Source organism: Tyto alba, unplaced genomic scaffold (genome assembly GCF_018691265.1).
Source record: "Tyto alba isolate M040663 unplaced genomic scaffold, T.alba_DEE_v4.0 Super-Scaffold_7, whole genome shotgun sequence".
In the NCBI taxonomy this organism is placed as follows: Eukaryota; Metazoa; Chordata; class Aves; order Strigiformes; family Tytonidae; genus Tyto; species Tyto alba.
Genome location: NW_024881328.1, coordinates 18,953,669 through 18,980,250, shown reverse-complemented (window position 1 = coordinate 18,980,250; position 26,582 = coordinate 18,953,669). Strand labels below are relative to the sequence as shown.

Sequence of the window (26,582 nt, the reverse complement as noted above, 5' to 3'; positions counted from 1 at the left end):
GAAAACCACATTAGGACCTGCTTCCAAAACAAGCTCAGCTGTCTGTGTGGGAATGGGATGACAAACACAGTGTCTGCTGGAGCACATAGGACCCTCTGTCTAAGTGTGCTGAGCAGCTTAATATGGGAGTGCATCTAAACCGACCAGGTGCAAGCTCTCCAGGACACGGATGGAAGGCAGGGGGACTGCAATACACTGGGTTGTTCCACATTTGGGATGTGCCTCTCAGCTGTCATATAAACTAGTCATTGAGGTAAATGCAGTGAGGAAGAAATGTGTTCACATTGGCTGCAAGTAATGTTCAGCGATAAATTGCTGAATGAAACAGCTGTGTTTGCATCTGTATTCTTGTGGATAAGTAACAGTCCTCTGCAGGTATATCTGAAGTAACTCAGTTGAATTCTGCAATGTACACAGTGCATGTTTTCTTTATAAGCAAATAACCTCTTGACAAATGGAATATGGAAAGTAGACAAGGGAGGCCACTAGTGTACCTGCAGGCAGCAGATGAAGGGTAATTTTTTTTTTTTTTTTACTGCTGTTATTGGGGAGGAATAGGGTTGTAACCATACAGGAATATACATGTCTTCGACCTGTGTGGTTTTGGATGCTTTTAAGATTGCAGAAGGATAGCCATTCTGAAATGTTACATAGCAGGATCTTTCGTCTGGTTTGGTGCATATGGAAATGTTTGTTATTGTTTCTTGTTTGTTTTTCTTTCCCCCCTGTAGTGGAGGCTGCCTATATGGAAAGAAGGCACAGTCATCTTAAAGAAGCGTGCCTCTTTCTGTAGGCTGCTTCTACTCTTCCCAGTGGCATTAGGTGGCTGGCTAGCTCTGACATGTAAATCTTCAATGGCTTTGTCTAGCTCAGAAAATAGGCTGCAGCTAGTCTGGCATGTGGCCAATAGTTAAGACAAGTCAGCAGTACCTAATTATATAGCTTCAATTTGTCTTCCTAATCTGGACAAGCCCAGTGAATGCCTTTGGTGCCTGGGGGGTTACTGAGGCCCATTGTTTCATCCCTGAATGCTCACTAAGAGGGGTCTGATTTAAGGTTTTCCTGGCTGAATTTTTTCTAACTAAACCTGACTTAATGCTGTACTGTAATGCTTTCTCTGATGATGGGGTGGTCAAACCCTGCCAGAATCCAAGAAGTGGATCTGATTTATGGTATACTTCAGTAAAAGAGGAAGATGGGAGATAAGACTTACTCCACCAATTCAGAGAGGGCTGGAGGGAGCTCTTCCATTATTTCTGCAGGGCAACAATAGAAGATCTTGCAGACCTGTGAAAAAGCAGTCTCTGAAATTTGGATGGAAGTGCAAGAATACAAAATAGTGGGCAGAGAAACAGGTTAAATCTACTACCTGCTCTTCAGCTGAAAATTTAAAGCACAAATACCAATAGTCTTCTCCTTTCAGCTAAAATCAGCATGAAAGGTGTTATGGAAGGAGGGGATGATAAGCATTTGGCAATCATAAAGGGCTGGGAAAATTAAGTTCATACAAACAGGGGTTGTATTATCTTATTTATGTGAAGTGTTTTTTCAGGTGTTTACTGTTGTCTGAACCACAATATGTACATTTACTGTTCTGCCCAACAGATTATATAACATCCCTGCTTCCTGGTATGCCAAAAGATATTTGGATTGGTTTGCAGTTTCTGTTCAGCACAAGGGAGAACAAATGGATAGATGAGAGTAGACTGCTGTATAGTAACTTTCACCCACTCCTGACAGGAAGGTTAAGGAAAATTCCATTGGACGTAAGTTCTGACTTTTTACTTCTCTTGACTATTGAGTAATGAAATTTGGAATACTGACTGTATACCAAAAAAAAAAAAAGACCCAAAAAATATGTACCAAATCCCCCAGTTAGTGGTTTTAATTGGCAAACAAGGTGACTGACAGTAATGTAGTTCTGTTTACCTTTATTTGGTTGACAACTTCTGAACTGAGGTACGAAACACTGAAGGGTAAAGGCGAAAAGCTGAAACAACCATTTAATGACTCTACTGGAACTTCTAGTTGCAATTTAAAGACTACGTGAAAAAAACAGTCATCAAAAAGATGTCATCAATAATTCTTGGTTCAGTTACACTTAGTATGCATCTGTAAACCATTATACATTGGTATTTTCCTTGCTGCTCTACCCAAGGTGAAGCATAATAAATGTAATTGACTCATACCTACAAACAAGATTTATTTTAAACATTAAATCAATTTAATATTCTCCCTGTATTTAACTTATTAATTCTTTTTGAGTCCAGGCACTTGGTAGTGTTTGTAAAATAGGTAAGCTGTACTGCACAACTCCTATGAAACTTCTTAAACAAGTTCAGACAGCTTGGGTTCTCGTAGCCTTGTGTTAATTCACCTTCTCTACACAAGTATGTTTATGCCTTGTTTGGGTCTGATAAGCATATTTCTGTTTTTCAGCTTTTTGATGAAGAATTCAACAATCAGTGTGGTGTAATCCTCAATAATCCCAATTCACAGTATGTTGGAACATGGAATTTCACTGCTTGTGCAGACAGGCACTTCTTGGGTATATGCCAGCGGCCTATAGGTAAGTCTGAAGAGTCAAAATAAATTACATTACAGCCAGAGTTTGCAGTTAAGACGCATGTGCCAGGAGACCTTTTAATGCATGTAAATTGTTGCACTTGAAGAACGAGTTTCATGTAGAGACTGAGTAGGTAAATTTTGGAAAAGCAGAGTGGGCAGGATGATCTGGGGCCTATTGTGTCAGCCATTCAAAATCTTCCCTTTTGTTTTTCATAGCCCAGTTCAGAGGAAATCTGTTTTCCTGAGAGATTGCGTGTTTACAATTAAACCATACTTTAGCAGATGGGGCTTTAGTGTTCTGAGGGTATAGAGGTCATGTACATCAAGGGGTGGAACCAGCAACTCCTTTTTCCTCTTCAGAACTGTGGAATTGAGAAGCCCTGGGAAGGAATCTCACAATATAACCGTCCCCTCTTAGACATAACCTGTGGTTTTTAGCACTACCAGAATATGAGATATCATATACTCTTAATGATGAAATTGGTCTCCTCAGAGCAAACCTTGAGGGCATACATGGAGAATGATAATTTGGATTGATGAAGCTTTCCCTAGCTTCATATGGAGCTGTTGACGTGAGTGGGTTTTCTTAATCTGAACTAAAAATAATATTCTGATGTAGCCATGTGGGTTGGTCGATACCAATTACTGGAATCTGTTCAAACGCATATAGCTATTATACGCATTTAATTACTGCTAAGGGCTAATGTTCAGCATACCCACTTCTGAGTATGTTCCTCTATGTAAATAAGTCTATTAAGTCATGCTATCTTATGAAAACAACAAACAGGTATGCAAAACACCCAAGAACATACCCACCTTCTTAATTCTCAAATAGGCAAAGAGAGTCCTCCCCTCTGCCCCACATTACACACACACGCACAAAAATCTTTATTTCAGTGCCAAATATTTCAGAAATTCCAAGTGTCCAGATTAGAAGTCTGGATGGGAGAGATGTTAGTCACAGAAATTTGAAAAGGTGATTTTTATTAATAGCAGGCTGACAGCATATCTGTGTAGATCAATATATTATTAGTCTGGGCTGACTAAGATACTAAGCACTTCTTCCTTGCCATAGCTGTAAAAAGTGTAATGAGAGAGGTTTTTCAGCTGCCAGAGAATGTGTCCTGGTATGGTCTGGTCTTTTATCATCATTGCATTAGGGATCTAAGGGTAACTCAGGTTGGAAGGGACCTCAGCAGGTTGCAGGGACAGCTGTGAGAGTCCAGGTTGCCTAGGGCTTTATCCTAGGGAAAAAGGTGATTCATGTTCCTTGGAAATCTTGTCATGATTGTGATATGCAGAACTTCTTGAGATGTTAGTCACTGTCAATTATTTCTTTCAGAAATGGACATCTTTCTTACTATCTTCTTTCCAATTTGATATCCCTTGATGTGTGATGGCACCCTTGGTTCCATGGATCTTTTTTGTAGCTGTTTACTAAGTGAAAGCATTTGGCAGCAAACACAAACCATTTGAATCAATCTGTTTCAGCCTTGCCACTTTTCTGATCTATTGAAAGCTGTAAATATCAAATTAATATTATGTTTGTCTTCCTGTGTTTTGGAAAATGGCCCTACCAGCCTATCAATCAGCCATTTATATCCTGTTATTTATAGTGATCTCCCCGCCCCCCCCCCCCATGGGCCTTTTTCTTCTTGAGATTTTTTAAATGTCAGGGGTTTCTTCCCTGTTGGAGAGCCACTTTATTTTTGGTTGTGTAGAAAATTTTTGGGGTTACCAGCTTTAATTTACTATCCATGGGTATGTTTGCATCTTTTATTAACCATTGTTGCTATGCATTTCTGAGCTGTATGCCTTTGAGTAATATGCTGGTAACTGTGATAAGTTGTGCTCTAAGAACTGAGTACTGATTTATACCCTTCCCTATGCAGTGTGGATTTTCTGCAATTAGTTAAGCACATGTGAAGGCAAAATCAATTCCCACTATAGCCATGGATGGCAGTAAGGAATTCTGGGACTGTGCTGTAATAAGATCTGCATAGACAAGTTTTGTGGCCCATTAGATTCCCATAAGCGTAAATTCACAGGCTCCACAGAGATAAATGAGTCAAGTTTAGATGTTGCTATACTACAGTAGAGCGCAATTACTCTCTCCCATTCATGTATTTGAAGTTATAGATTATGTTAAGAATTCTATTTATTGAATTAAAGTTATTTAGCAGTTAGTTAAAAATAGCAAATATAAGATGATGTGAACGTAAGTTGAGAGAAATATATGCAAAAACAGACTGAGAGAAAATAATATTTTTTTTTTCTTTTATACATTTTCTATCTAAAGTGTCAAAAGTATTTGTTTCTAACTATAAATATTAGCCTCATCTACTGTCTAAGAGTATTTTTTTTTTCCAGGAGGAATTCAAACAGGTTTTTCTGTTTGTTACAGAGAAATTGTGAGTCTAAAATGTATTCCAGTGTTTAACCATCTAATAACTAGATTTATTTCTTATGTAAAGGAGCTGCTGATAACCAGACAGAGCAAGTCCTTAATGAAACATTGAGCTATCAAAATGTTCAATACATGGTAATTCTGAAGAATTTGTCCTGGAATGATGCGATGGCTGCATGCATAAGTAACAAGATGCAGCTGGTTAGCATCACAGATCAGTTCCAGCAGGCTTTTCTTGCTGTTCAGGCTGCCCTTCGTAATTACCCCCTGTGGATTGGACTCTTCAGCAGAGATGTAAGTTCTGTTTTCCCCTAAGAGTTGTGTGAAGTAGAAACTGGGATAAAGAAATGCAATGAGAAATTAATTTCTGGGGTAACTGTTTTCATTTAGGAATAACTACCTGGAGAGTCTCAAGATTAATGTTCTAAATCTTCAGTTCTCAAAGTTACATAGTTGTTGAACTCCACTGGATGGACTGATGATGAGGAGACAATTCTTTTAAAAGATTATAGAATGAAAGGATATATTGTAGGGTGGCAGCAACATACATTGCTGAATCATCTTTATCTCTTTTGTTAACAAATGAGTAATTAGTGTTGCCATTTAATATCATCACCACTGTTTATAGTACTACTGTAGAAAGACAACCCAAAATCTCTTTTTAAAGGGAGAAACTAGAAGTGGCAAATAGAATCCAAAATGAATCACTGAACACTTCTGGAGATACATTTCTAAAGGTTAACTTAGACCCTGATGTTAGTTCATGTTATTTGTGTTATGAGTTAGGAGACATCCCTGAGGTAGGTTAGTGGGTTTTTCTGGTTTTCTTCTGTTTGTTTTGTCTTTGAAAAGGTCAATGCAGGAGGTACTTTGCCTTTATTAGCCAGAGGACCTCTTCAAGATCTTCACTGTGGATTGAGAGCTTTCTCAGCTGTTAATGACATGCCTCGGGTTTGCTTGCAGGGTTTACCTTTTTTGTCAAGCACATGAGTCTCGAGATAATGACAAGAAAAAAGTTTAAATTTATTTGTGAAGCACTTTACCTGCAAAGGTTAATGGTGCTAGCTCAGCATCTGTGGTGCTATGATCTTCCTATGTCAGTAATGGGCTACTGAGTCTTCTAGGCAAAGTAGGGGGAAAAAACATAGAAATTTGAGTATATACTTTATGGAGAATATCTTTAAAATGAAACAGGCATTTAATCTTAGTGAAGATGGGGAAACCAGAACAAACTATTTTCCCCCCTCTTTTGAATCTTGTATCTGTAAGTGAATATCAAATGATTAATTTTGCTGCATACAATTCAGGCGTGCACTGGCTTTTCACTGTTGCAACACTTTGTTATTTGGGCACAATTAAAAAGTCACATGAAAGGAAATTATAATGAAGCTGGTCAACAGAACTTGTTATTCCAGTGCTAGAATCATAGACGCAAAAGAAAGATACAAGATAAATTAAATTACGAAGTGGCAGGGGGATATCCTGAAGAAAACTTTTAAATGTAAGATTCTTAAAGGATGGTGTGCTTGTTATATGTGTGTTTTTTCTCATTCCTCCTGCATTCTCCAGGACAGGAACACATCTGGATTAATGAATCAGTTAAATATTTAATAGATTAACTTCAACTTGGTGTGCAGTAATGGAGACTGGACCTTTCTCTCAGATACTACCAGTTTTCTAAGACTGGATAATTATACGAACCATTGATTTGCAGGTGCAAATGATGGAATTTGGACCTCACATTGCTAGGCCTTCCTCCATAAACATAGTAGTTAAACATCACCATTTGATAACATGCCATCCACTTCAGCTAATTCATATTTTTGCAACTGCAAAACTTAAAATAACAAAGCTCATTATATTGTGAGCAGTAGATCAAATTGCGAGGGCAGTGTAATGCTTATAGCTCTCACCAGAGACACTGCAAATGTCCAGCCAATGTAAATATATTATCATGTCATTTTCTGTACCTAATATCTTTTACTATGTAAGCTCATTCGTTTTACTCATGTAATGCTAGGGTGGAAAACATTATGGCTGGCTGGATGGGAAACATGTTAGTTTTAGTCGCTGGTCTGAAGATGATGAAGAAACAAATGAAGAATGTGTCTTTATGGATATTGATGGCTTCTGGAAAACTTCCGACTGCTCCTCTGAAAATCAAGGTGCTATTTGCTATGCATCAGAAAGTAAGTATCCTAGCGTAAGACTTAAAAGCTGAATTTTGTTTCATTCTAAAGCATATTTGATAATTCCAGATTGTAACTTCAAAATTACAACTTTTTTTAACTTACATTTCCTGACAGGCTGATTTGCATGCCAGGAAAGAAAGAAACAAACCTTAAATAGGGAGGCATGCACCTGTTGGTCTAATCCACATGTTACTTACAAATGAATTCAGCATGGGTGCATTGGGCCAAACTGTACCCTTCATATTGGCGATTGATTCTACCTTTGCACTGTTTCTGTAAGATTATTGCATATTAATCTCTCCCACTTGCAATTGGAAGAAGATTCAGCTACTTCTGTACTATTTACATCTTAATATTGGGACCTCCTAAAATCTCTTCAGACATGGAAGTTTATACAGGGAGAAGGTACATGACTACACAGAGAAGAATGATAGCAGGTAGACACTGAAGTGAAAGGTGTAAATTAAAGTTATCTTCAGTTCACAAAACCTTTCTAAATATGTACCAATTATAGTAAGACAGGTAGGGATATAGCAAGATATCTTTGTTGGGGGGGGGGGAGAGAGGATACACATATGTAGTGCACCCCTTCTCTGAAAAATTAAAAAGATCTTTCTGAGACATCATCATATATTTCTTCCCTCTGTGACCATTATAATTAGTTGGTTTTTTTCTGTGAGGGGACATGGTTAAGCCATTGTTGTACATATTGAATCACAGTGGAAGTGTATACTTGGCATTATGACATCCTTAGCTATTTTCTTCCTGCAGTCTAAGCAGCTGCAGGAAGGGTCCTCCTCACTCCTCAAGTATTAGATAAAATCACAGAACTAAGATGTGTTGCCAGCTATAAAGTAGCTTACTTGCTGTGATCTGCCTTCATACAAGAGCCAATAAGAACTTTTAGTTATTGGCCCACACTTAGCACTTTTATGTAGGGATTTTATTCTTAAACCAACATCACTTTTGTGAAAAGTTGTAAGCATCTGTATTCTTTGATAATGCTTACTGCTGGTTTTGTTACTTTAAAAAAATCACCATCATGAGGAAACTGAAAGCAATAATGTATTACACATTTAGAAATTGGCACTTATATTTGTCTTGTATGTTTTTAAATAGTACCTGAAAGTGGTTTGTGGTGTGTCAGATTAAGTATTGTTATTAATAAGTCATGTCCTGAGTGTCGTCTTTTCTTTCCTTAGAGAAGATTGAAAAAGAACAAGTTACACAAGTTAAGTGCCCACATAAGATTAAAAATACACCCTGGATATCATTTAGAAACAATTGCTACACTTTTATGATAACAAAAAATAGATGGAGAGAACTGAAATCTCAAGAAGCTCATCATTTATGCAAGAAAATGAGTAAGTACTTTGTCATATTGCAGGTATTTATGGATTTATATCAGCTTGAGGGAGATGAGTTTTGTATCTGAGTCACTGTCTTACAACAACAGCAAAGTGAGCCTTGAGAAAAGTTGTAGCATTTGGAAATGTGCATTAGTGTTGCACTGCCTGATGTTGTTTGCCCTTGAACTACTCTGATCAAAAGTGCCAGATCACGGGTAGGATTGTCTGAGAGAGAGATGGCTAGGAAGTACTGAAACCTGAGATCTCTGAAAAAATTGGAAGGTTTTGGTTGGGTGTTTTTTCTCTTTATATAATTGCAAATTTTAAATAGGTTGGGTAATTCTTACCCCCTTGGCAACATTCTGGCTTTACAGTTACACTTCATAGGTTTTCTTTTTTTCCCCCTTGGTATGTGGAGCCCTTAGGTGAACAAAGTAAAGAGACTGAGCATAGTCCAATTCAGAAAAGCACATGGGCTTTCCCTGTCCATCCTAAACAAAGCATAAGCTTAGGAACAGCTTCTCTCTTATATTAAACCATTGCTCATGGTACCTCAGACATATATTTTTCCAGAAATTGTCTTTATTTTTCATGAATTGATCTCAGTTCAGTCTTATTCTTAATACTGTTTCTCTACTAGGCAGTTCAAGAAAATCATGAAAGATTACTGGTATCTTTGTGTTCTATGCAGAGTATTTTTGCTGCATACAACTTGAAGTGACAGTAAGACCCACAAAAATCTCTGGACCTGTTGTCTTTCACTTATCCACAAAACCAGGGGAAGCACTGTTGATAATACCTTTGAAAATTGTTTTCACACTGTTCATTTAGTTATTATGTTACAAAGGTCTAGCCTTTACACATTCTTGATCTATCTGTAATAATTATTAAATGTAATAGAAAAAAATAATTTATTTTGTAACTGAAGTGAATTTGTAAGAAAGTAATTTTTAAAAATTTTCAACAGACCCAGAAGCGTTTGTTCTGAGTGTTCGAGATGAAGAAGAGAATAACTTTGTTACTGAGCAGCTTCATTCATTCAGTGGTCTGGCTATGTGGGTCTGGCTGGGTGTGATTTATGATGACAGCGGTAAGATCTAAGGCATTTTTTTTCTTAATAACTGGATTGGAGACAAAGTTTGCAGCATTAAGTGCATATTTCTTTCACATTTCGGTATACAACTCAAGTCAAACTGAATGCAAACCTGTAATCATGCTTGATATTTGTATTTATCTTCTAGAAGAAAATAACAGAACATGCTTTCTGTTTGAGTGATAATTAGATCCAGTATGTTATGTTTAGTCTAGATTTGGTTTCCCTGGAAAGCAGGATTTACAAGGGCCTGGATGAGTAATGCTAACATATTTAGCATTTGCAGTAACTTAGAGTATCACTGCATTTTTTCCAAAGTGAATATCTGTTAATGTCATTAATGTATTTGAAGTTAAATGGTATTTGTACGCATAATGCCAACATTTTAATAAATATGCAATGTTTTCCACAGATAAAGTTCTCAAGTGGTATGATGAAACTCATCTGACTTACAATAACTGGAGACTGGGAAGACCTAACATAAAGAAGAACAGTTTTTTTGCTGGAGTAAATCTTGATGGTTTTTGGGATATTTATAATTATTCTCAAAGTTGGCATGCTCATCACTATAATGTGTACAGTATTCTCGCCTGTAAAATTGAAAGGGGTAAGTAGTAGAGAATATTTATGTGTAGTATTGAGGTGTTGGATGAACTTCATAATTTAAGTCCTCATTCTGCAGTACCTGCTATATAAGGCCTCAGTTTTGCTCCCAGTGAAACGCATGGCACAGCTGCCATGGGCTTCTGAGGTTCTATGGTCAGTCTGTGCATCACTGCTGTAATATCCTGGTCAGGAGGAATGTGTTTGCTGTACTTCTCCATCAACTGCTCACAATGTTCAAAATAGCAAAAGGTAACTTACTTGTTATAAGTGGCTTGTACTGAACACTTTAGTGCTTGAGTTATGTTGATCTAGATGGATTTTAATGCTTTCTGTATGTTCCTAGTAACACAAATGAAATGCACTGAGCTTGTTGTTTTGTCCTTTGAAATAGGACCCCAGCAGCACAAGCCTCCATTGCCTGAATCTATTCCACATGGAAACAGAACATACAGGATCCTTCAGAAGAAGTTAACATGGTATGAGGCATTGAGAGAATGCAAACAAAATAGGAGTGATTTAGCAAGTGTACACAGTGAATCACAACAGTTATTTCTAGAAGATATTGTCAAGCAGGATGGCTATCCTTTGTGGCTTGGGTTGTCAATTCATGATGTAAGTATGTATGTCAGTATCAGGGGTTGTGACATCAGTAACAGAGCTTGTACATAATTTTCTGCACAGGATATGAAATATTTTCTTATGCTTTTTTCCAGTTTCTTGAAATCTCTATTCTATGTAGTAAATTACCTACTTTTTTAACCCTGTGTAACGTGTTAAAGTATATTAAAATTGAATGTATGTATCCACACTAAGATATTTTTCCAGATCCTCAACATTTCAAAATAATACAGTGGTTCCACATCATTCCTTGCAGCACAAGGAAACACGGTTTGCAACACTACCTTCAGAGGCTTCAAATTTTATGGCTCTCTGTAGGATCAGATTCCATTAGCAAATACAATCAGACAAGGCAGTATGGAGCCTGTTTAGTCCAGGTCAGGACAGGTTCTCCGAGGCAGTTCAGGAACTGGCTCTCTAGCAAGTTGTGTGTCCCTTCTCCCAGGAGGCACAGCAGGAGGCAGCTGCAGATCTTCCTCCTCTGCTTAACCTTGGAGCTAAAGGCCTGTGGCCCTGACCCTGCTACCCACACTGATCGCCAGACCTGGTCATGGTAATTAATCAGCAGGAATATCTCTCTGCGGAGGAGTTCGAATTCTGTGCATACCTTTCCTACCTCTGCTTGCCCTTTGGTCTGACTGGGTCCCTCCACTTCTCACAATTGACTCTTCGTTGTCATGGGTTTCCAGCAGCGTATCTGAAGCAGGAGCAAGCGCTGCAAACCCTTCCTGAGCTACCCAGCTTTACTCACTGAGGCCGTCTCTACAGTTCAGCAGTTTGCAACTTATCTAATAACATTCATAGCAAGGAAGGCAACCTGCTTAAGTGAAATGACAGGATGAAGTGAAGTAAAATGTTCCCCATAGAATAAAACAAGGTACTTTGCAGGTTTAAACTTACAAACATGCTTCACTTTCTCAGTTCCCACAAATACTCAGGATTTCTATGTTAAGAATTGCTTGGAAAATGTGAACTATGTTGTACATTTTTTTAGTATGGATTTAGAAAATGAGGCCACCTGCACTTTAATTTATCACTCTACAAGGGATAAATGTTGCTACGTGACTTACAAATGACTGACAAGATTAAACCACAACCCTGTGCCGTGGTTTAAAAATTGTGGTTTTTTTCCTTTGATTAGGGAAGTAAAGCAAATTTTGAATGGTCAGATGGAAGTGACTTTGACTACTATCCCTGGGAATTAGAAAACTCAAATACTACTGAGAACTGTCTTCTGTTGGATACTAAAGGATCTTGGAACCGTACAAAATGTACAAATGTTGCTGAAGGTGCCATTTGCTATAGCCCTCCAAACAGTAAGTGCTATTTTTAATGTTTTGTGTAGTTGTCTTATGTATTCTGTCTTTACAAGTTGTATTTAGAACTAGAAATGAAGGCTGATATACTACATATGATTTGCTCTTTAAGAAGAGTTGTCTATCAGGAACAATAAACCACTTCTTAATACTGAAGTGAGATTAATTATCTCCATTCCAGTGGTGAAAATCTAAAACAATATTGGTCACTTTTTGATCACCTGTGATGTTAATGTCAAACTGTATGCATCTTTTCTGAATCAAAATCCTTATCAAACACATACAACAAACTTCAAAATCCCCTAAAAGGCAAGAAAAAATGGTTCCCAGGCCTTTGGCACTTACGATCATTTTCAACTAAAGTCATCTGTGACACGTGAAAGAGGAATGTAAGCTAGTTGAATCATGGTTGTTGGTAAGAAAAGTAGTCCTTGTTAATACTTACTGTCCTGTTACTACAGAGAGACTGTGGACAAACTCCTGCAGCAGAAATAACATCAGTTTTTTTGTCTTTTGCAGAGAGACAACTGCAGCCAAAGCAAGTGAGCAGAGCCCCAGGATGCCCACAGATTAGTGGTACCTTACAATGGATACAGTATAAGGATCATTGTTATGCATTTGACATGGCATTCTACAACTTCTCAGTATATAATGTGGAAGATGCAAAGAAAGTCTGCCAGAAGCTGAGTATGTTTAGACTCTTTATCACATTACAAGTTGTAATTAGTCCACTATTCAAAAAGAAGTAAAACCCAGCACTGGTTATACTTCAGCTTTTATGCTTCTTTAGTTTAAGAGTAGTAATAGCAAGCTTTATCTTTGAACATCTGATAAAAGTTCTTGCTAAAATGTTGCAGTACGCTGATAGATTGTTTGGCACATAGATATACGCAAGTAAAATGCAGATAGCCATTGATAGAGGATTCAGAAATTTAAGGCTTATGGTTTGGAGGAAACCATTTTATTTGCATACAATTAACTTTATTATAAAGTTAGTGCTGTTAGTAGTGCTTTCTTACTATATCCTTTGATTGCCTGCTTGCTAATAGGGAGAAACCTATCAAATGGTTCAAACCATGAACTTTATAGATATTATTAAGGCACATAATATTACTAAAAAAATCCCTTAATTGTATGTCCAATTAAAGGATTTTCTCTCCTTTAATAAATTACGTGGGGAATTGTGTTGCAGAAGATGATGATAAGCAGTCTCATGTACAGAATTTTTAATTGCCTTCTTAGTTTAGAAACTAGTGACTGTCATAACTTTCTTTTATTGAATTATCTTATGATGTGAAGTTGAACTCACTATGTGGGAAGAAAAAAGAAAAGGTGCAAGTATCCAGTCCTGGATGCAGTTTTCTATTGAGTTTTACCTGGCCTGGTAGTTGAAAAAGTGATCTTTCTCTAAATTAAGCTTCTGGCTTATATTTGCATATACTTGTAAAGAATGGGTACGCTCTGAGCCTGTCTCCAGAATACCCTTTCCTCCCTCTTATTCCTTAATTGCTATAACACTGTATATAAAAACCCAAGGCACAATGAGGGATTGATTTAGAAATTAACTTGACTCAGTAAAATGCTGAGCTTTTGTTCAACTGTATTTTTGAAAAGGGCTTATTACTTGGACAAGACTAGTAATTCTGGATGAGGCATATTGTTTGATATCTTCCATGTATGTAAATTTACTCCCTTTTTTTTTTTGTATGACCTGCTTGAATAACCAGTCATCTGAAGTTGGCTTGTATAACGTGCTGTATTTTGGGGAATGGGAGATTTATGTCTTTATTCTGCAGGTTACTGGAAGCTAATTTTACAAGCCCAGATCAGCAGATCTTTTCCTGTAGTAATTGTTCCCACGGAAAACTCACTGTACAAGAACCATGAAAAATCTCTGAAGTTTCCTTTTCCCCTTAGATCCTTCAGCAACCCTTCTGACTATAGTGGATGCAGAAGAAAACTCATTTGTGAGCACACACATAAAGGAAAATGATCTCATCACCAAGAACGTATGGCTTGGCCTGGCTCAGAGCTCTAAGGGTAAGTAGCAACTGTGTATCAGCATGAGCGTTGCATGTGGTAAATAAAAATAAATACATAAATCCTCAAATAACAATACAGTTTTGTAGTGTTGATAGCCTACATTAACTTCTGCCTGAGGTTGGAATCCTTTATTTAGCATTAGAAAGCCCTTTAGACTCCACTGTAGCTTAAATCTCTTCCTGTTGCACACTTAAGATAATCAGGAGTCACTGAATTTATTTTTCCCAACACTGTCATTGGCGCCTAATGCTTAAGCTGCAAATGCATCAAATGCTAAAGGTCTGGAGAAGAGGTGCGGCTAAAAACGATGTGTTCATATTTATTGCTTTTAAGATACAGGATAGATAATCAGCCCTGTTTCTTTTAACAACATAAAGAAATCGATAGATTGTGAATGACAGGTCACCAAAACATGTGGTAATGCTACACACTAAACAAATTTTTTTTCCCAACAGATCAGTCTCTGAACTGGCTTGATGGCTCATCAGTTAATTATGTCAACTGGGAAAATAAAACTGCAGAAGTCAATGAAAAATGCAGTGTTATCCTGTCCACAACTGGCATGTGGTCCAAAGTTGATTGCAATCGTAGTCAAAGCAGAGTGGTTTGTAAAGCTCCTTTAGGTACGGATGCAGTGATTTTAGCAGAAACTTAATTCTGTAGTGACTATATTCAGGATTTTATTTTTTTTGGTGGGGAATGTCTGTGTTGAAATAATGCAAGTGTGATTCACAAAAGAACTTATCAAGTACATCTGCCTAAGCAAGAGCTTTCTGTTGTTGTTTTGCAATAGAACTGCATTCAGGGACAAATTCTCTAGGAATTTACTTCTGGCTCTCACTATGCACTTAGAGGGTAAGGGAGAGAACTGAAATTTCCATTTAAGAGAGCACAGAGTAGTTGCTATTACTTCTTACCACAGGGTACCGCTCACTGGTGAGTCTGTGTAGGTGGGAACAGAAAGACCTGCTCGTAGGAGATGCTGGGTATGCAAGTACTGCAGATTGCGTTTTCATTCCTGAGAAGGCTTCTGAAAACGGTGCCCTGCAGCTCCAGAAAGACTCAGGTCTCTTGTTGCTTCCTCATACTCCACTCTGTACAGGAAGGAAAGCAGTTACCTGAGCATTAAGCAAGCAAGTTCCTGAGAAGCAGTGGAATTTTCTGATTTTGTATACCCTTTCAGTGAAGTGGAAGTGTAGGAATAGATTTAACTTTATACTGCTAAGGAAGACCTCAAGATGTTTTCGGTCCAAGGGAAGCATAATTCCCTTCCATTCCAAGAGAGTCCAGGATCTCATTAGATTTCTGAAGTATACAAACCTTAAAATGAATCCAGCGTTTACTAATAAGATTTTTTTGACCTCCAGAGGCCTAAATATGATTAAGAAATTAGCAACAGAATGATCAAAAATAAGCTAATCGATGCCGCTTTGTAGGGGAACCTAACTTCCCATGTGATGAAGTGAAGACTATTAATATGATGAAGCAGTTTACCTTAACTTCAATTAAATGCATGCAGTATTAGTGTATAGCTACCTGAGCATCAACCCCATGACAAAATATTCTTACCAAAACTCTTAAAGAATAACTGTTTGTGTTTTGTTCTGTTACAGGTTCTAATCATACGGGGGTGGCTGTAGCATTTGCCTTGCTAATTATCTTAGTCTTCGTTGTCGGATTAGTGTGGTATCTCTATAAAAAGAAGCGTCTTCACTGGAGTGCCTTCTCTTCAGTACGCTACCAGAGAGGGATAAACGACGATGAAACTGATGATGTGTTCACAAAAGACAGCTATTGAGAAACTGTTCCTTCTGGGCAATTTAGCATGAACTTCACTGTGTGAAGCCACAAGGAATGAACTACTTGATGTTTTATTGTTTCTTTTTGGAAAAGTAATAAGAAGGTTATTAATGGGGCCTAAATTTTGTTCTTTTATACAAGTGCAATTTTTATTCAAGTCCATGGTAATTATTTACATTTGGCCTCAGCCATTTAAGGTGCAAGGTTTCTAGAGTTCTGTGGTATTTTTAAATTTACAGTATTTTCTCTCTTTACTGGAAAGAGTTTTTAATGGAATAATGCCAACAGTACTTCATGCAACATCACCTTGATGAATGCACTTAAAATTGGTACATGAATTCTGTAACTTTGTACAATTATACATCAATAACTTCATGCCAAAAGATGTACCATTTTGATATGCTATAGAGGTTTTACTGGTAGTATTGCGTTACCCTGTAGAAGTAACTTTTGTAATAAGCAGTTACAAATTTGAATATAGCAGGGGAGAAGAAAGTTACCAGACAACTAAATATTCATTCCCATACAACTAGAATTTAAATTTTCTTGTTATAGTGGAGGAAGATCATACTGTGATTTTTTTTTTTCCCCTCAAAAGACACACAAATCATTTTGTAGTAGTGAGATGATCTTCCTTAGAATGTAGAATGTACATTTTGAATAGAGTTATGGGGAATACCTCATGCTAAAGCCATGCCATCTAGAGTGAATTAAATAAACATAGAACATTTGAAGCCAGTAGATCACTATTGTTATCCGCTGAGTGGGGTTAAGAACAATATCCGTTAAGGGCTAACTGCAAACACAAGCAGAACTCAAGATACAATGAAAGCCTTAGCCCTATAAAAGCAAAGGCATGAATGTTACATTTTATCCTGTGACATAAGTGCTCTTTAAGTAAGTGGTTCAGTTTCTTTTTACATTTCCTTTCACAAAGTTTTGAAAGCACAAATAGCAGGAATGTTTACAGTGAAAATCAATATCTGGAGCTAAGCATTAATTAAGTAAGATTAAAAAAATCTGCACTTGAAGTAGTATTTAGAGAAAGATGTACCACCTTCTATCTTACATCTTCAAACTACTCTGAAGTTACTTAAGTGATTTTATTGTAGATCAAAACACAGAAAAGACCTGCTCCATTTTATGATCTGTTGAAGTGTGACACCCAAGGACAGGAATGTTGCAGTGACAGTATTCCTTGTATTGTAATGAGATCCTCCTTGCATATACTTCCCCTAATACTCTTATTTATAGTAGGATTAAATGTCTAATTTTATAGGTGAAATGTCATCTGTCCAAGAAACAAGATAAAGATATATCTAAGGAAAAAGTGAGAAAGAATGTATGGTAAGTAAAGCTGTGTACATAAATGCTAAAAATACTTGAGTATTTTACGTAAAACTTAAACTTGATTTTTGTATGTGATGTGTCACTGTGGCCTTTTCTATGCACTCCAAAGAAAGCTATAAAGGGAAATAAGGAAGACAGAATTGTATATGTTAATTACTCTAATGATTTGCTCAATGTTTTGAAAAAGTCTTTAAACTTTTTAAATGCACAATACAAAGAAAAGGTGCATTTACTTTTATGAAGGAGGTCGTGTAAAAGACTACATCCATTCCCCATGTAACAGTGGTATGACGCAGTAAATAGGAATACATTTGGTCTGACATGCTGAGAAAAGTACTACTGATTTCTCTGAAGCAATGGTGCGAGGTCATGATGTTCAACGCGGTTTACTTACATTGACAGCACTTTTCTTTGTTCCTGTTTGCACTATTTTGATAAGCAAGTGTTTACCATTTGTATTGAGAAATAGAGAACTTCTTGTAGGTACCGCTTTGGAGCCTGTTAAGACAATAGCCTGAAGGGGCACAGTAAAGGAACCATTGTGTTAGTTTGCTGATTAAAGAAGTAAGCACTTTTGTTGTTTATTTGGTACTTTGGGCACAATTGTGAACATTTTCTTTCTTGAGATCACCTTGTAGAAAACACAGTTATGATGCTAGTTACTGTGTAATGAAAGTAACCCTCACACACCCCTCCTTAAACTTACCCTTCTATGAGAAGTGTTTGAAATGTAACAAAGCCTGGCTCCTGTCATCTTCTGGTTTAGTCTATATGCCCAAGTGCTTTGCTAAATGACTTCTAACTTTTAATGGGCTAAGAAAAGTGTTCATTGTTTTCCTTTTCTAACAACAGTAATAAGTGGGGAAAATTCTTTACAAATTCTTGTGAGATTTACTAGTTTTATAGATGTTTATATTTTGAGCATTTTTAGGTGTAAATCTGAAATGGAAAATGGAAATTAGTAGTAAAATTCTAATTCTCCACCACACACAAATGTGTACTTTTTATATATTAAAAAAAATGTATATTTTATTCTTATGAATGATGTAAATAGTTTTTTAAGGCCCCATTGTTTGTTTCATCATACCCATGTTGTCTAATCACTGGTAATTGTTATTTGAGTAAGCACAACTGCCTCAGTGCAGGTGAATAACCCACTTTATTTGAAATACACAGAAATATTATTTAGCAGTGTTGTATTGAAAGAATAAAGTTAAATGAAAAAGTAAACTGCTTACACTGGTTTTATTTCCATGAAAGCAGTTATCAGAGCTAAGGTACAGCTCATTAATCACTGGGTATAAAAGCACATAGCACAGGGACTGTGATCACAGTTAAAGCAGATAAGTAAGTGTTACCATAAGAGATCTTTAGAGGTAGTAAAAATCTTTGATGTGTATAACAAGAATGTCAGTATCTTTCTTCTTGCAGTTGAAAATATACTTTATCATGGAACCTGGGTATACCTAGCTTTTATCAAACTGATTTTGGGCTTACACAGAAAGAGAACATTCCTCTGTACTTTGTTTTAATCAAGTTGTACTTCACTAGCACCTCTTGGCCCAAATTAACTCCAAAGCAGTTTATAAGGGCTCCAACATAACTCCTCGTAAAATATGGGCAAAGTTAAATTTCTTCCAGCCATGTAACATCTGAAATTAAAGCATGAGATATATTCATTTTGAGTGTCATCTGAACTATGAATTCCAGACATCCAGAATCTGCAATTGCTAGGCAAATGGCAGTGTTATTTCTAGCTACACTAATGGCCTGGTGTCCTTGCTGGAAGAAACACCCTATTGTGCAGGGCAACAAGCAAGATCATCTGCTTCAAAAACATTAATCTAAAAACTGAGGATGGTGAGCAGGGAAATAGAAGCACAGAAATGAAGTGTTTTTCCCAGGTCCCAGAGCAATGGAGTTGGGAAGATGTCTTAAAACTCCTGCACCTCAGAGCATGGACTGTCTGCTGGACTGTGGTAGCTCTGTATGACAAAAGCCATACAGCTTCAGGTAAACGCATAAAGGGGTTTGCTCATTTACAACTTGACATGTGACTGTCCTTGGCCTACCGCTTGTTTGGACAGAGCTCACTCCTGTGGGACCGTGCTCCTCCCACGGCGAGCGGAGCAGCACAGGGTCTGGTTCCTCTTCCTGAATATCGCCCAGTCTCTGAAGACTGTGTCATGGAAAGGTTAATCCACATCTGCCACTAGACCAGCCAGCATTTTTATTTTAACACTGTCTCTGCGTCAGTAACTCAGTTGACACAGAAATCAACCATAAGAGCTTATGCATGAGCACTGTTTGGGCCTGATGCGTTTGTTGTATTTCTTATCATTTTTTCCTTTAAACCAAATGCACCATCTGCTCATTGCTCTGGACATATGTTACACATCCAAACATTTTTGAAAAGAAGAAGTAAATTGCATGGCCTGTCAGTGATTTCTTTTGGTGTGGCTGCAAGTAAACAAAAGACAAAACATTACAATTATTGTTGCTAAAAGAATTACAATTTGGACCCTTTATGCATCCACTGGTGGGGTGTGTGTGGAACACGGTGGGATATGTAACACCCGGGTTCATAAAAGTTAGTCAAATTCATTCTGTTGTCAACAAGTACATAAAGTTCTTATTGACCAAATTAATCAGACTTTGCACAGTTTTAAAGTGAGAACTATGAGCAATATTAAAGAACTAAGCTTAGGAAAAACAGATTAGCTACTGGAGAGAAAAAATCAATTGTCAGTCTAATAGACCTTTCCCATTTAGTTCTGACGAGTTTTAAGATGAGAATTGACAAAGCACTAGAAAAGGTAATTTTCTGTTGACAGCAAATTAACTTTCAAATGGTGCATAGCATAAATGCCATTATAAAATGCTGTTATCTTGGTTTTAGCACTTTATGGTATTTTCACATTGAAAACTTCTGTTCACTCTATCATAATATCTGCCAGGAACTAAGATTTTTAACAGATTTGAGAGGGTAAGGGAGGATACCAGATGAGGTTTTTATTGTGATTACACAGTAATGCAGCACAGACTGTAAGTCCTTCTGGATTTCTATTTACCAATGCAGAAGGGACTATAATTATAAACAGAACAACAGTTGTTTGTTAGCTTTGCTCCTTTTCAGCATAAATAGAATAATTTACTCCAAGGTGGCTTTGAAGAAAGTAAAATTTCAGTGATACAAAATAATTATTGCAAAATGTGCTTCCTTCATTATGCTGGCCCCTTAGGTGCACACTTTTTGTTAGCACAAATAAGAACAACTTTTTCTGCATGCTGTATCTCTGGACACTCATATGAATAGTAAGAGTACTATCATTTTCTATAAAACCTCTTTTCAAGTGTCATGTGCTATAGTTCCCCTTTAGCAGATAATTATATAAAAATGTGGTGTTTATACTTCATAAAAACTAGGAAGCCTTGTATGCATATTCAAATTCAACTTAAAGTAGTTGGTTAAGATGATTTCACAAATATGCATGATTGAATGTCATCTCCAGTAGCAACTGAACTGCTGTTTCATTTGAAATGTCTTTATTTTCATAAACGTGATCTGGGTATTTAAAGAGCACCTTGTGTCAAGTGAGAGTGTGAATTATATATGTATGTGGATAATAGGAAGGGCACATGTACCCAGGGCTGGCATGGTGAGGTGCTTTGAGGAAAAGGGCTGCATTCCTAAAATGTCCATCTTGTATTGTATCCTCTGCTTTGTACCTGTTCTATCTCATACCAGCTTCGCGGCACTGATGACTAAGCCACCAAATGATGAACGTTCCACCACAGCCATGAGAGCCATCCAGGTGGCCTTACACCAGCACAAGCTGCTGAGAAAGGAGATCAGAAATCCCCCCTTCCTAAAGGGCAGCAGCCAGCCGAGCGCAGCCATGAGCCCAAGAGGATGAGCACTGCCAACAGCCCCACAACACTGGCACAGGGTGCTGGGAAAGGGCCAGAACAGCCAGCATGGACAGCCAGAACAGCCCCTAACACCAGGACACCACAGCCTCGGCAGGGGTGAGTCTGTCCCCCTCCTCTGTGAGCAGCAAACCTAGAGCAGGTAGGGATGGAGCAGCTCTCTTGAATCCAGCCCAAGCACTCGCAACACAACGAGGAGTTTGCTGTGGGCAACAGCCAACACTCCCCTCTTCCAGCCCCAGGGGAGTGCTCCACACCTCTCCTCCTACTTCAACCAGGGCTTCTACCACACAGATTCAGAGCCTTTATACCCACGCCAGCCTCACCTTGCAGGCTCAGCTCCGCTTCCAGGTGCTTAATTGCAGGCCTTCCTCTTCATTGCTTTGCTCAGAGAGGACCACTTACCAAGGTGCAGCTAATCCTGGGGAGCTGAGAGAGGACTCCTGGTTTAAATACTGCTGTGCCCATGGGCACACCCTGCCAAGGCACAACCAGGGGCAGCTGTCTTGCCCTCACTGAGCCTCATGCTGCAACAGGAGAAAGAAGCAACACAGGTAAGTTGTGCCTGTGAACATGTATGCTTCATTAGCGGGCTTGCAAAAGCTGTGCCCGGTGCCTAACCTGTTACAGAACCAGTTGAGTTTGCCCTAACAGGCTGTCAATGCTTCATTAAGTCACTCAGGATTTACAGGTGTTTGCTTTTACAGGAAGGACATGTTTGTATCAGTAATCTGGGGGGCATCACAGCATTTTGGGGAAGGCTTGAGGCACCGCTGTGCCAGGGGCCAGCGCCTGAGGGCTGTGGGAGGCCGCAGCCTGGCAGGAGGTGGAGCTGGGCCTGCTGGGCTCGCTGCCGAGCCACGGGGCAAGGAGGGGTGGTGCGCGGCTGGCAAGGGCCAGCATCACCCAGCGTGGTGTGTTTGCTTTTCATTGCATCCAGACCTAAACGCTGGTGCAGAGTGCAGGTGCAGCGTGAGGTGGAGTCCTCCCCGCTGGGGTTGAAAAGGCCGGCTGGCACGCAGCTGTGCGTGAAAAGCAGCAAGGAACAGGCAGGTAGAGGTAAGTGAATTTTACTGGTACTCGAGTTCTCAGCCAGCAACTCTGTGTTGTCAGTGGCACGGGGCCGAAGTGTATATCCAGTTGTGGCATTAGGATTCTCTGGTATAAAATGTGGACAAGAGCTTAGCAAATCTGCAATCTACAGATATAGGAACTTATATTTTGCAGTGGGGGGCTGGTATTCATGTGTGAGGGATTTGCTTAAATGCCCAAGGGGAGCATGTAATTTTTGAACTCAATACGCAGGGTAATGATACAATGTACAGCCTATGTAGGGAAAGGCTGTGTGTTTTAGAACAAGGTGTAAACAAACAGTTGAAGTTTACAGTCAAACGGGTTTAATAACTAGATATTTGTGCTTGTGCAACACTTACCAGGGGCTGTGATTTTGTGTATAAAACATTTCATGTTTACTGTGTATGTGCTAATTGCAAATTGTATCCTGTCCCAAAGCCTAACTCTAACACCCATTGGCATGAAACAGTGTCATACAAAATAAACGTTAGAACATGGGGATTTGAATTAACTATTAGGGAAATACTGGGGTGGAGGCCAAAAGGGACTGCACATCACACTGACAGGGTGATAGAGCTGAACTAGAAAGGGAGTGAGAGAATGCTGTGAGCCAGCCATCGCCTTGGGTGCTTATTCACTGCAATGAGTTTGTGCATGTTGTCGTAGTCGTGCTGGAGCTGCATCGGTGCATGCTTGGTGTCATGACAGTGATATACTAGCTGAAGTAAGCGGAGTCAGAAATTCAGCAGCTACAAACAAGGGAGACTCGCTAGCAAGCTCCTGCTTTAATCCATGGTGACTGGGGTGGTCTCTGTGTTTGCCACCAACAAAAATATTCCACTTCAGTGAGTGGCAGCCCGGCAAGCTGTGAGTGGGGGTGGCATGCCATGCCAGCCCCTGATGTGACTGAGGTGCTTTACACAAGAGGGTTGGCTAGTCAGGAGAGACATAGGCCAAGCAGCCTGTGTTTGGTTTTGACACCCTCCTCCACCCAAACAAGCTGTAGCTGCCAGTGTGTGATGTAAGGCTTCCTAAGCAGAAAGGAGGCAGAGACAGCATGGGTTTGGAAGTACGCAGAAAGGAATGTAACATCCAATGAAAGAAAAGCAACTGCTGAAGTAAGCAGAGGCAGTTCCAGCCTCAAATAAAGAGCTGGAAAAACTATGCAAGGCGATAAGGATGAAGAAACTAAAAATCTGTGAACTGCTGGGAGATTAAATTGCACAGACCCATCTCCAAGGTCCCAAGACTTTCAGAGCATCTGACCAAGGGATATATGAAAGCATATTAACAGCAATTATGCATCACTGTGTGGTATCCATATCTGTGCATGAACTGAGGGAAATTTTGTCTGCTAGAAGATAGTCTGTCTGCGTTGCTGACAGCTCATCTGCCCCCAGTCCAGATTCACCACTTCGGTGCCACGCTCTGAGGTGACCGCCATGCCCAGGCCATGCTACTGGGTGAGAAGCACAGCTGGCAGCTTATTTGAGCTAGAAGTGATTTTCTGTTATTAGTGACTTTGGAGGTGCCAAAGAGCAGGGATGGAGCTGATCCTGCAGACTGGGCTTTTGGAGATGATATTCTGCTTTCACCACAGTAACCATCTCGGAACATGTCCCTTGAACTCTCGTGGGACATCTCCCACTGACCAATGGTGTGACTCAGCCCCAGAGTGAGTGGCAGATGCTGGAAGCAAATCTCACCCCTTCTAGCACCAGTTTCTATAATTCACCAAAAAAAGGCTAGATTTGCTTCTGAGAGAAAGTTGTCTTCTCATGCCAATGATGCCTACTTTTCACCTGCAAGTTCTGAGCATTAGATCTCCGAGTAAGCATCTTAATAAGAGCACACAATGTCTGTGAGTGAATACAGCCTGTGCAATCCAATAATTTATTAAACTTTCATCTTGTAAAGCCAGTTACAAATTAAAAAAGACAGCAGAAGGAATTCTGTAATAGAAATGAGCAAAATTACAACAAATAGTAATGGGAGTTACATTTCCAAGTGGGTTCAAGCTGCCTGCAGCAACCCAAGAGCCAGAACACAGAGCTAGTGCAGTTAGGACAGGGATACTCAAGGCTATTCTGATACATAAAGAGATGTAGTCAGTGCGCAGAAGTGTTGCTTCTCAGGTTGCCTCTGCATTCCTCTTCTCTCTTACATGTGACCTGGTCATCTTTTTATTCTTTGTGACAAAAGGGGATGTTTGTAGGATCCTTCAATACAGCTATTTAAGGCAAAACTACAGTTGAATGTATGATACACAGTAATGGCTATTCTCTTAGGCTGGTGGTGTGGCAAGTGTTTGCACATGCTGCAGTGCAGTGGAAATGAGAAAGAAGCAAGAATTATGTACAGTGTTTTTTCTTGTACTGTCAACCTCAAAACTACATTGTTCTGCAACACAGTATTAGTGACATGGCATAATCTGCTGATGAATTGTAATAGAACCTGTTGCATACTGACCCCTAGTTTTCTCTTCTATGAAATTTCTATTTCATAGCTAACAGGCCTGAGCTGTCACTTCTTCAGAAATGGAGACATCTGATTTTAAACATGGAACAAGGCCCACTTTACATACAGATCTTCGGTTTCATTAAGAAACTGAATGGGCCTTTGCATTCTGGGATCCCTAGACTAGACAAGGGCCATAGAAAAGGGCTAGCCACAGATTTTCTTGATTGCTAATGCAACCAATTTATAATGTGACTGATATTGAATATTGTTTTAAACAATGAAATCAAGTTTCTGAAGTCAAGAGACTGAGGGTGACAGTCATCTTTCACTGAGAAGAAATAAAATTTCAGCTTCTTCAAATTCCAAGTAGCTATCAAAACGCTCAAGAAGCAGTTATTTTGGAAAAACAGCATTGTTTTCAAGCTTTGCTGATGACTAAGGATATAGAGGAGACTGGGAGGGGATTTGAGGATTCAGTGATGGCAACAGTTCCAATTTGGAGGAGGATGAAGGGTTTGGCATCTGCTTACAGTAGGACAGAGGAAGTGAAATTCTTGCCTATAACGATTTATCTAGGCACCTCTTCACTCAGTAGGAAACAGTTCACTTAAAACTAAAGCTCAGGGATCCCAGTCATCCCAAAATCCCATATAGAGAAAGAAGGAACTTAATGCAGACAGGCTGCTCACCATAAAAACCCCTGACCTCCAACTAAAACCTGGAATTTGTGAGGAGTAGCTCTTCTGGAAATGCAACTAAATCAATCTCGCCTCCTGGGCTCTATAGGGGAAAGGAAGTCATTAATTTTTAGGCAACAGGTGCTGATTGGAATGTACCTGTAATGGCACCTGATGTTCAGTGGTACTAGTCCCAGAGATCTTCTCCTATTCTGGAGTATTTAGAATTTGAACTTAAAGTGCCACTTTTTACAGTCATGTACCTGTGAGCTTCTACTGGAAGGTAAAGAATCACCTTGAGTGTTTTTTATGTGTTTAATGCTCTCTCATGTACAGTTTGACCTCTTAGTTGGACCATTTGGCTTCAATTACAAAAAGGCATTTTCTTTTAAGACCAGATCAGATCATTGGTATATTCTGAAGAAAAAACCCACAGTGACTAATATTTTAGAGTTGCTTGCCAAATAAACAAAAACCAAATACTCTTTTAGCAGACCATGCTGCGATCCCATGATCCCAGATGTTTGCAAGTAGGAAATTTGTAAGGAAGCTTAAGTCTGTCTCCCGTAGTGCAGAAATGATTCTTGTCAATTTTTCTGCCAGTATGACAGGTAATGGTGAAAGCAGCAGAGAGGACACACAGGAGAAGGATGCTTCTGACTTTGCTTCTTTAAGGTACATTGTTCACCAAACAAGCAAGGGAAAAACAGGTTTTGTGTCATTAATATTTAACAACAGTTGTTACTGTTTAATGTCTTTGGGCAGAGGTGAAAATCCTATGGTACTGTAGATTTCACTTCAGTTTTTAAATACAGTAGTCAGTCAAAGGGGGTTCTTAAAAAACATCTTTGCTACACTTGTGCTGGCAAGTTGCAAATACCAATCATTAAACAACTGCCTCTCTCTGGTGGCAGTCCATTCTTATCACCTAGTCCAGATGCTAGCATGACTGTCCACACTGGTGGCTGATTTGACACTGCAGCGTTTCTTCACAATCATGTTGATATATGCTTTCATGATCTTTATTATCTCACCCACCTAGAGAGAGAACACAATAACAGAGGGTAAGCACATTAAAAACCTAATTCCATTGAGGCAT

General features: G+C 38.9%; 2 protein-coding genes across 3 annotated transcripts in view; one reads left to right on the top strand and one right to left on the bottom strand.

The window, feature by feature from the left end:
• Window positions 1-18,572, top strand: part of LY75 (lymphocyte antigen 75) — a 48,110-nt gene extending 29,538 nt beyond the window's left edge. Inside the window, exons 23-35 of the mRNA XM_032982540.2 lie at window positions 1,606-1,766; window positions 2,440-2,569; window positions 5,043-5,269; window positions 6,996-7,164; window positions 8,370-8,531; window positions 9,484-9,606; window positions 10,022-10,216; window positions 10,607-10,827; window positions 11,975-12,149; window positions 12,669-12,836; window positions 14,067-14,189; window positions 14,648-14,815; window positions 15,806-18,572. Coding sequence (XP_032838431.2) covers window positions 1,606-1,766; window positions 2,440-2,569; window positions 5,043-5,269; window positions 6,996-7,164; window positions 8,370-8,531; window positions 9,484-9,606; window positions 10,022-10,216; window positions 10,607-10,827; window positions 11,975-12,149; window positions 12,669-12,836; window positions 14,067-14,189; window positions 14,648-14,815; window positions 15,806-15,990 — 2,207 coding nt within the window. The 3' untranslated portion in view covers window positions 15,991-18,572. The remainder of the gene's footprint in view (window positions 1-1,605; window positions 1,767-2,439; window positions 2,570-5,042; window positions 5,270-6,995; window positions 7,165-8,369; window positions 8,532-9,483; window positions 9,607-10,021; window positions 10,217-10,606; window positions 10,828-11,974; window positions 12,150-12,668; window positions 12,837-14,066; window positions 14,190-14,647; window positions 14,816-15,805) is intronic.
• A 5,653-nt stretch (window positions 18,573-24,225) lies between these two features.
• Window positions 24,226-26,582, bottom strand: part of LOC104361196 (unconventional myosin-X) — a 93,865-nt gene continuing 91,508 nt past the window's right edge. For both annotated transcript variants that reach the window (XM_042784198.1, XM_042784199.1), the window contains one exon: window positions 24,226-26,521. In XM_042784198.1, the coding sequence (XP_042640132.1) occupies window positions 26,408-26,521 (114 nt within the window). In that variant the 3' untranslated portion in view covers window positions 24,226-26,407. The remainder of the gene's footprint in view (window positions 26,522-26,582) is intronic.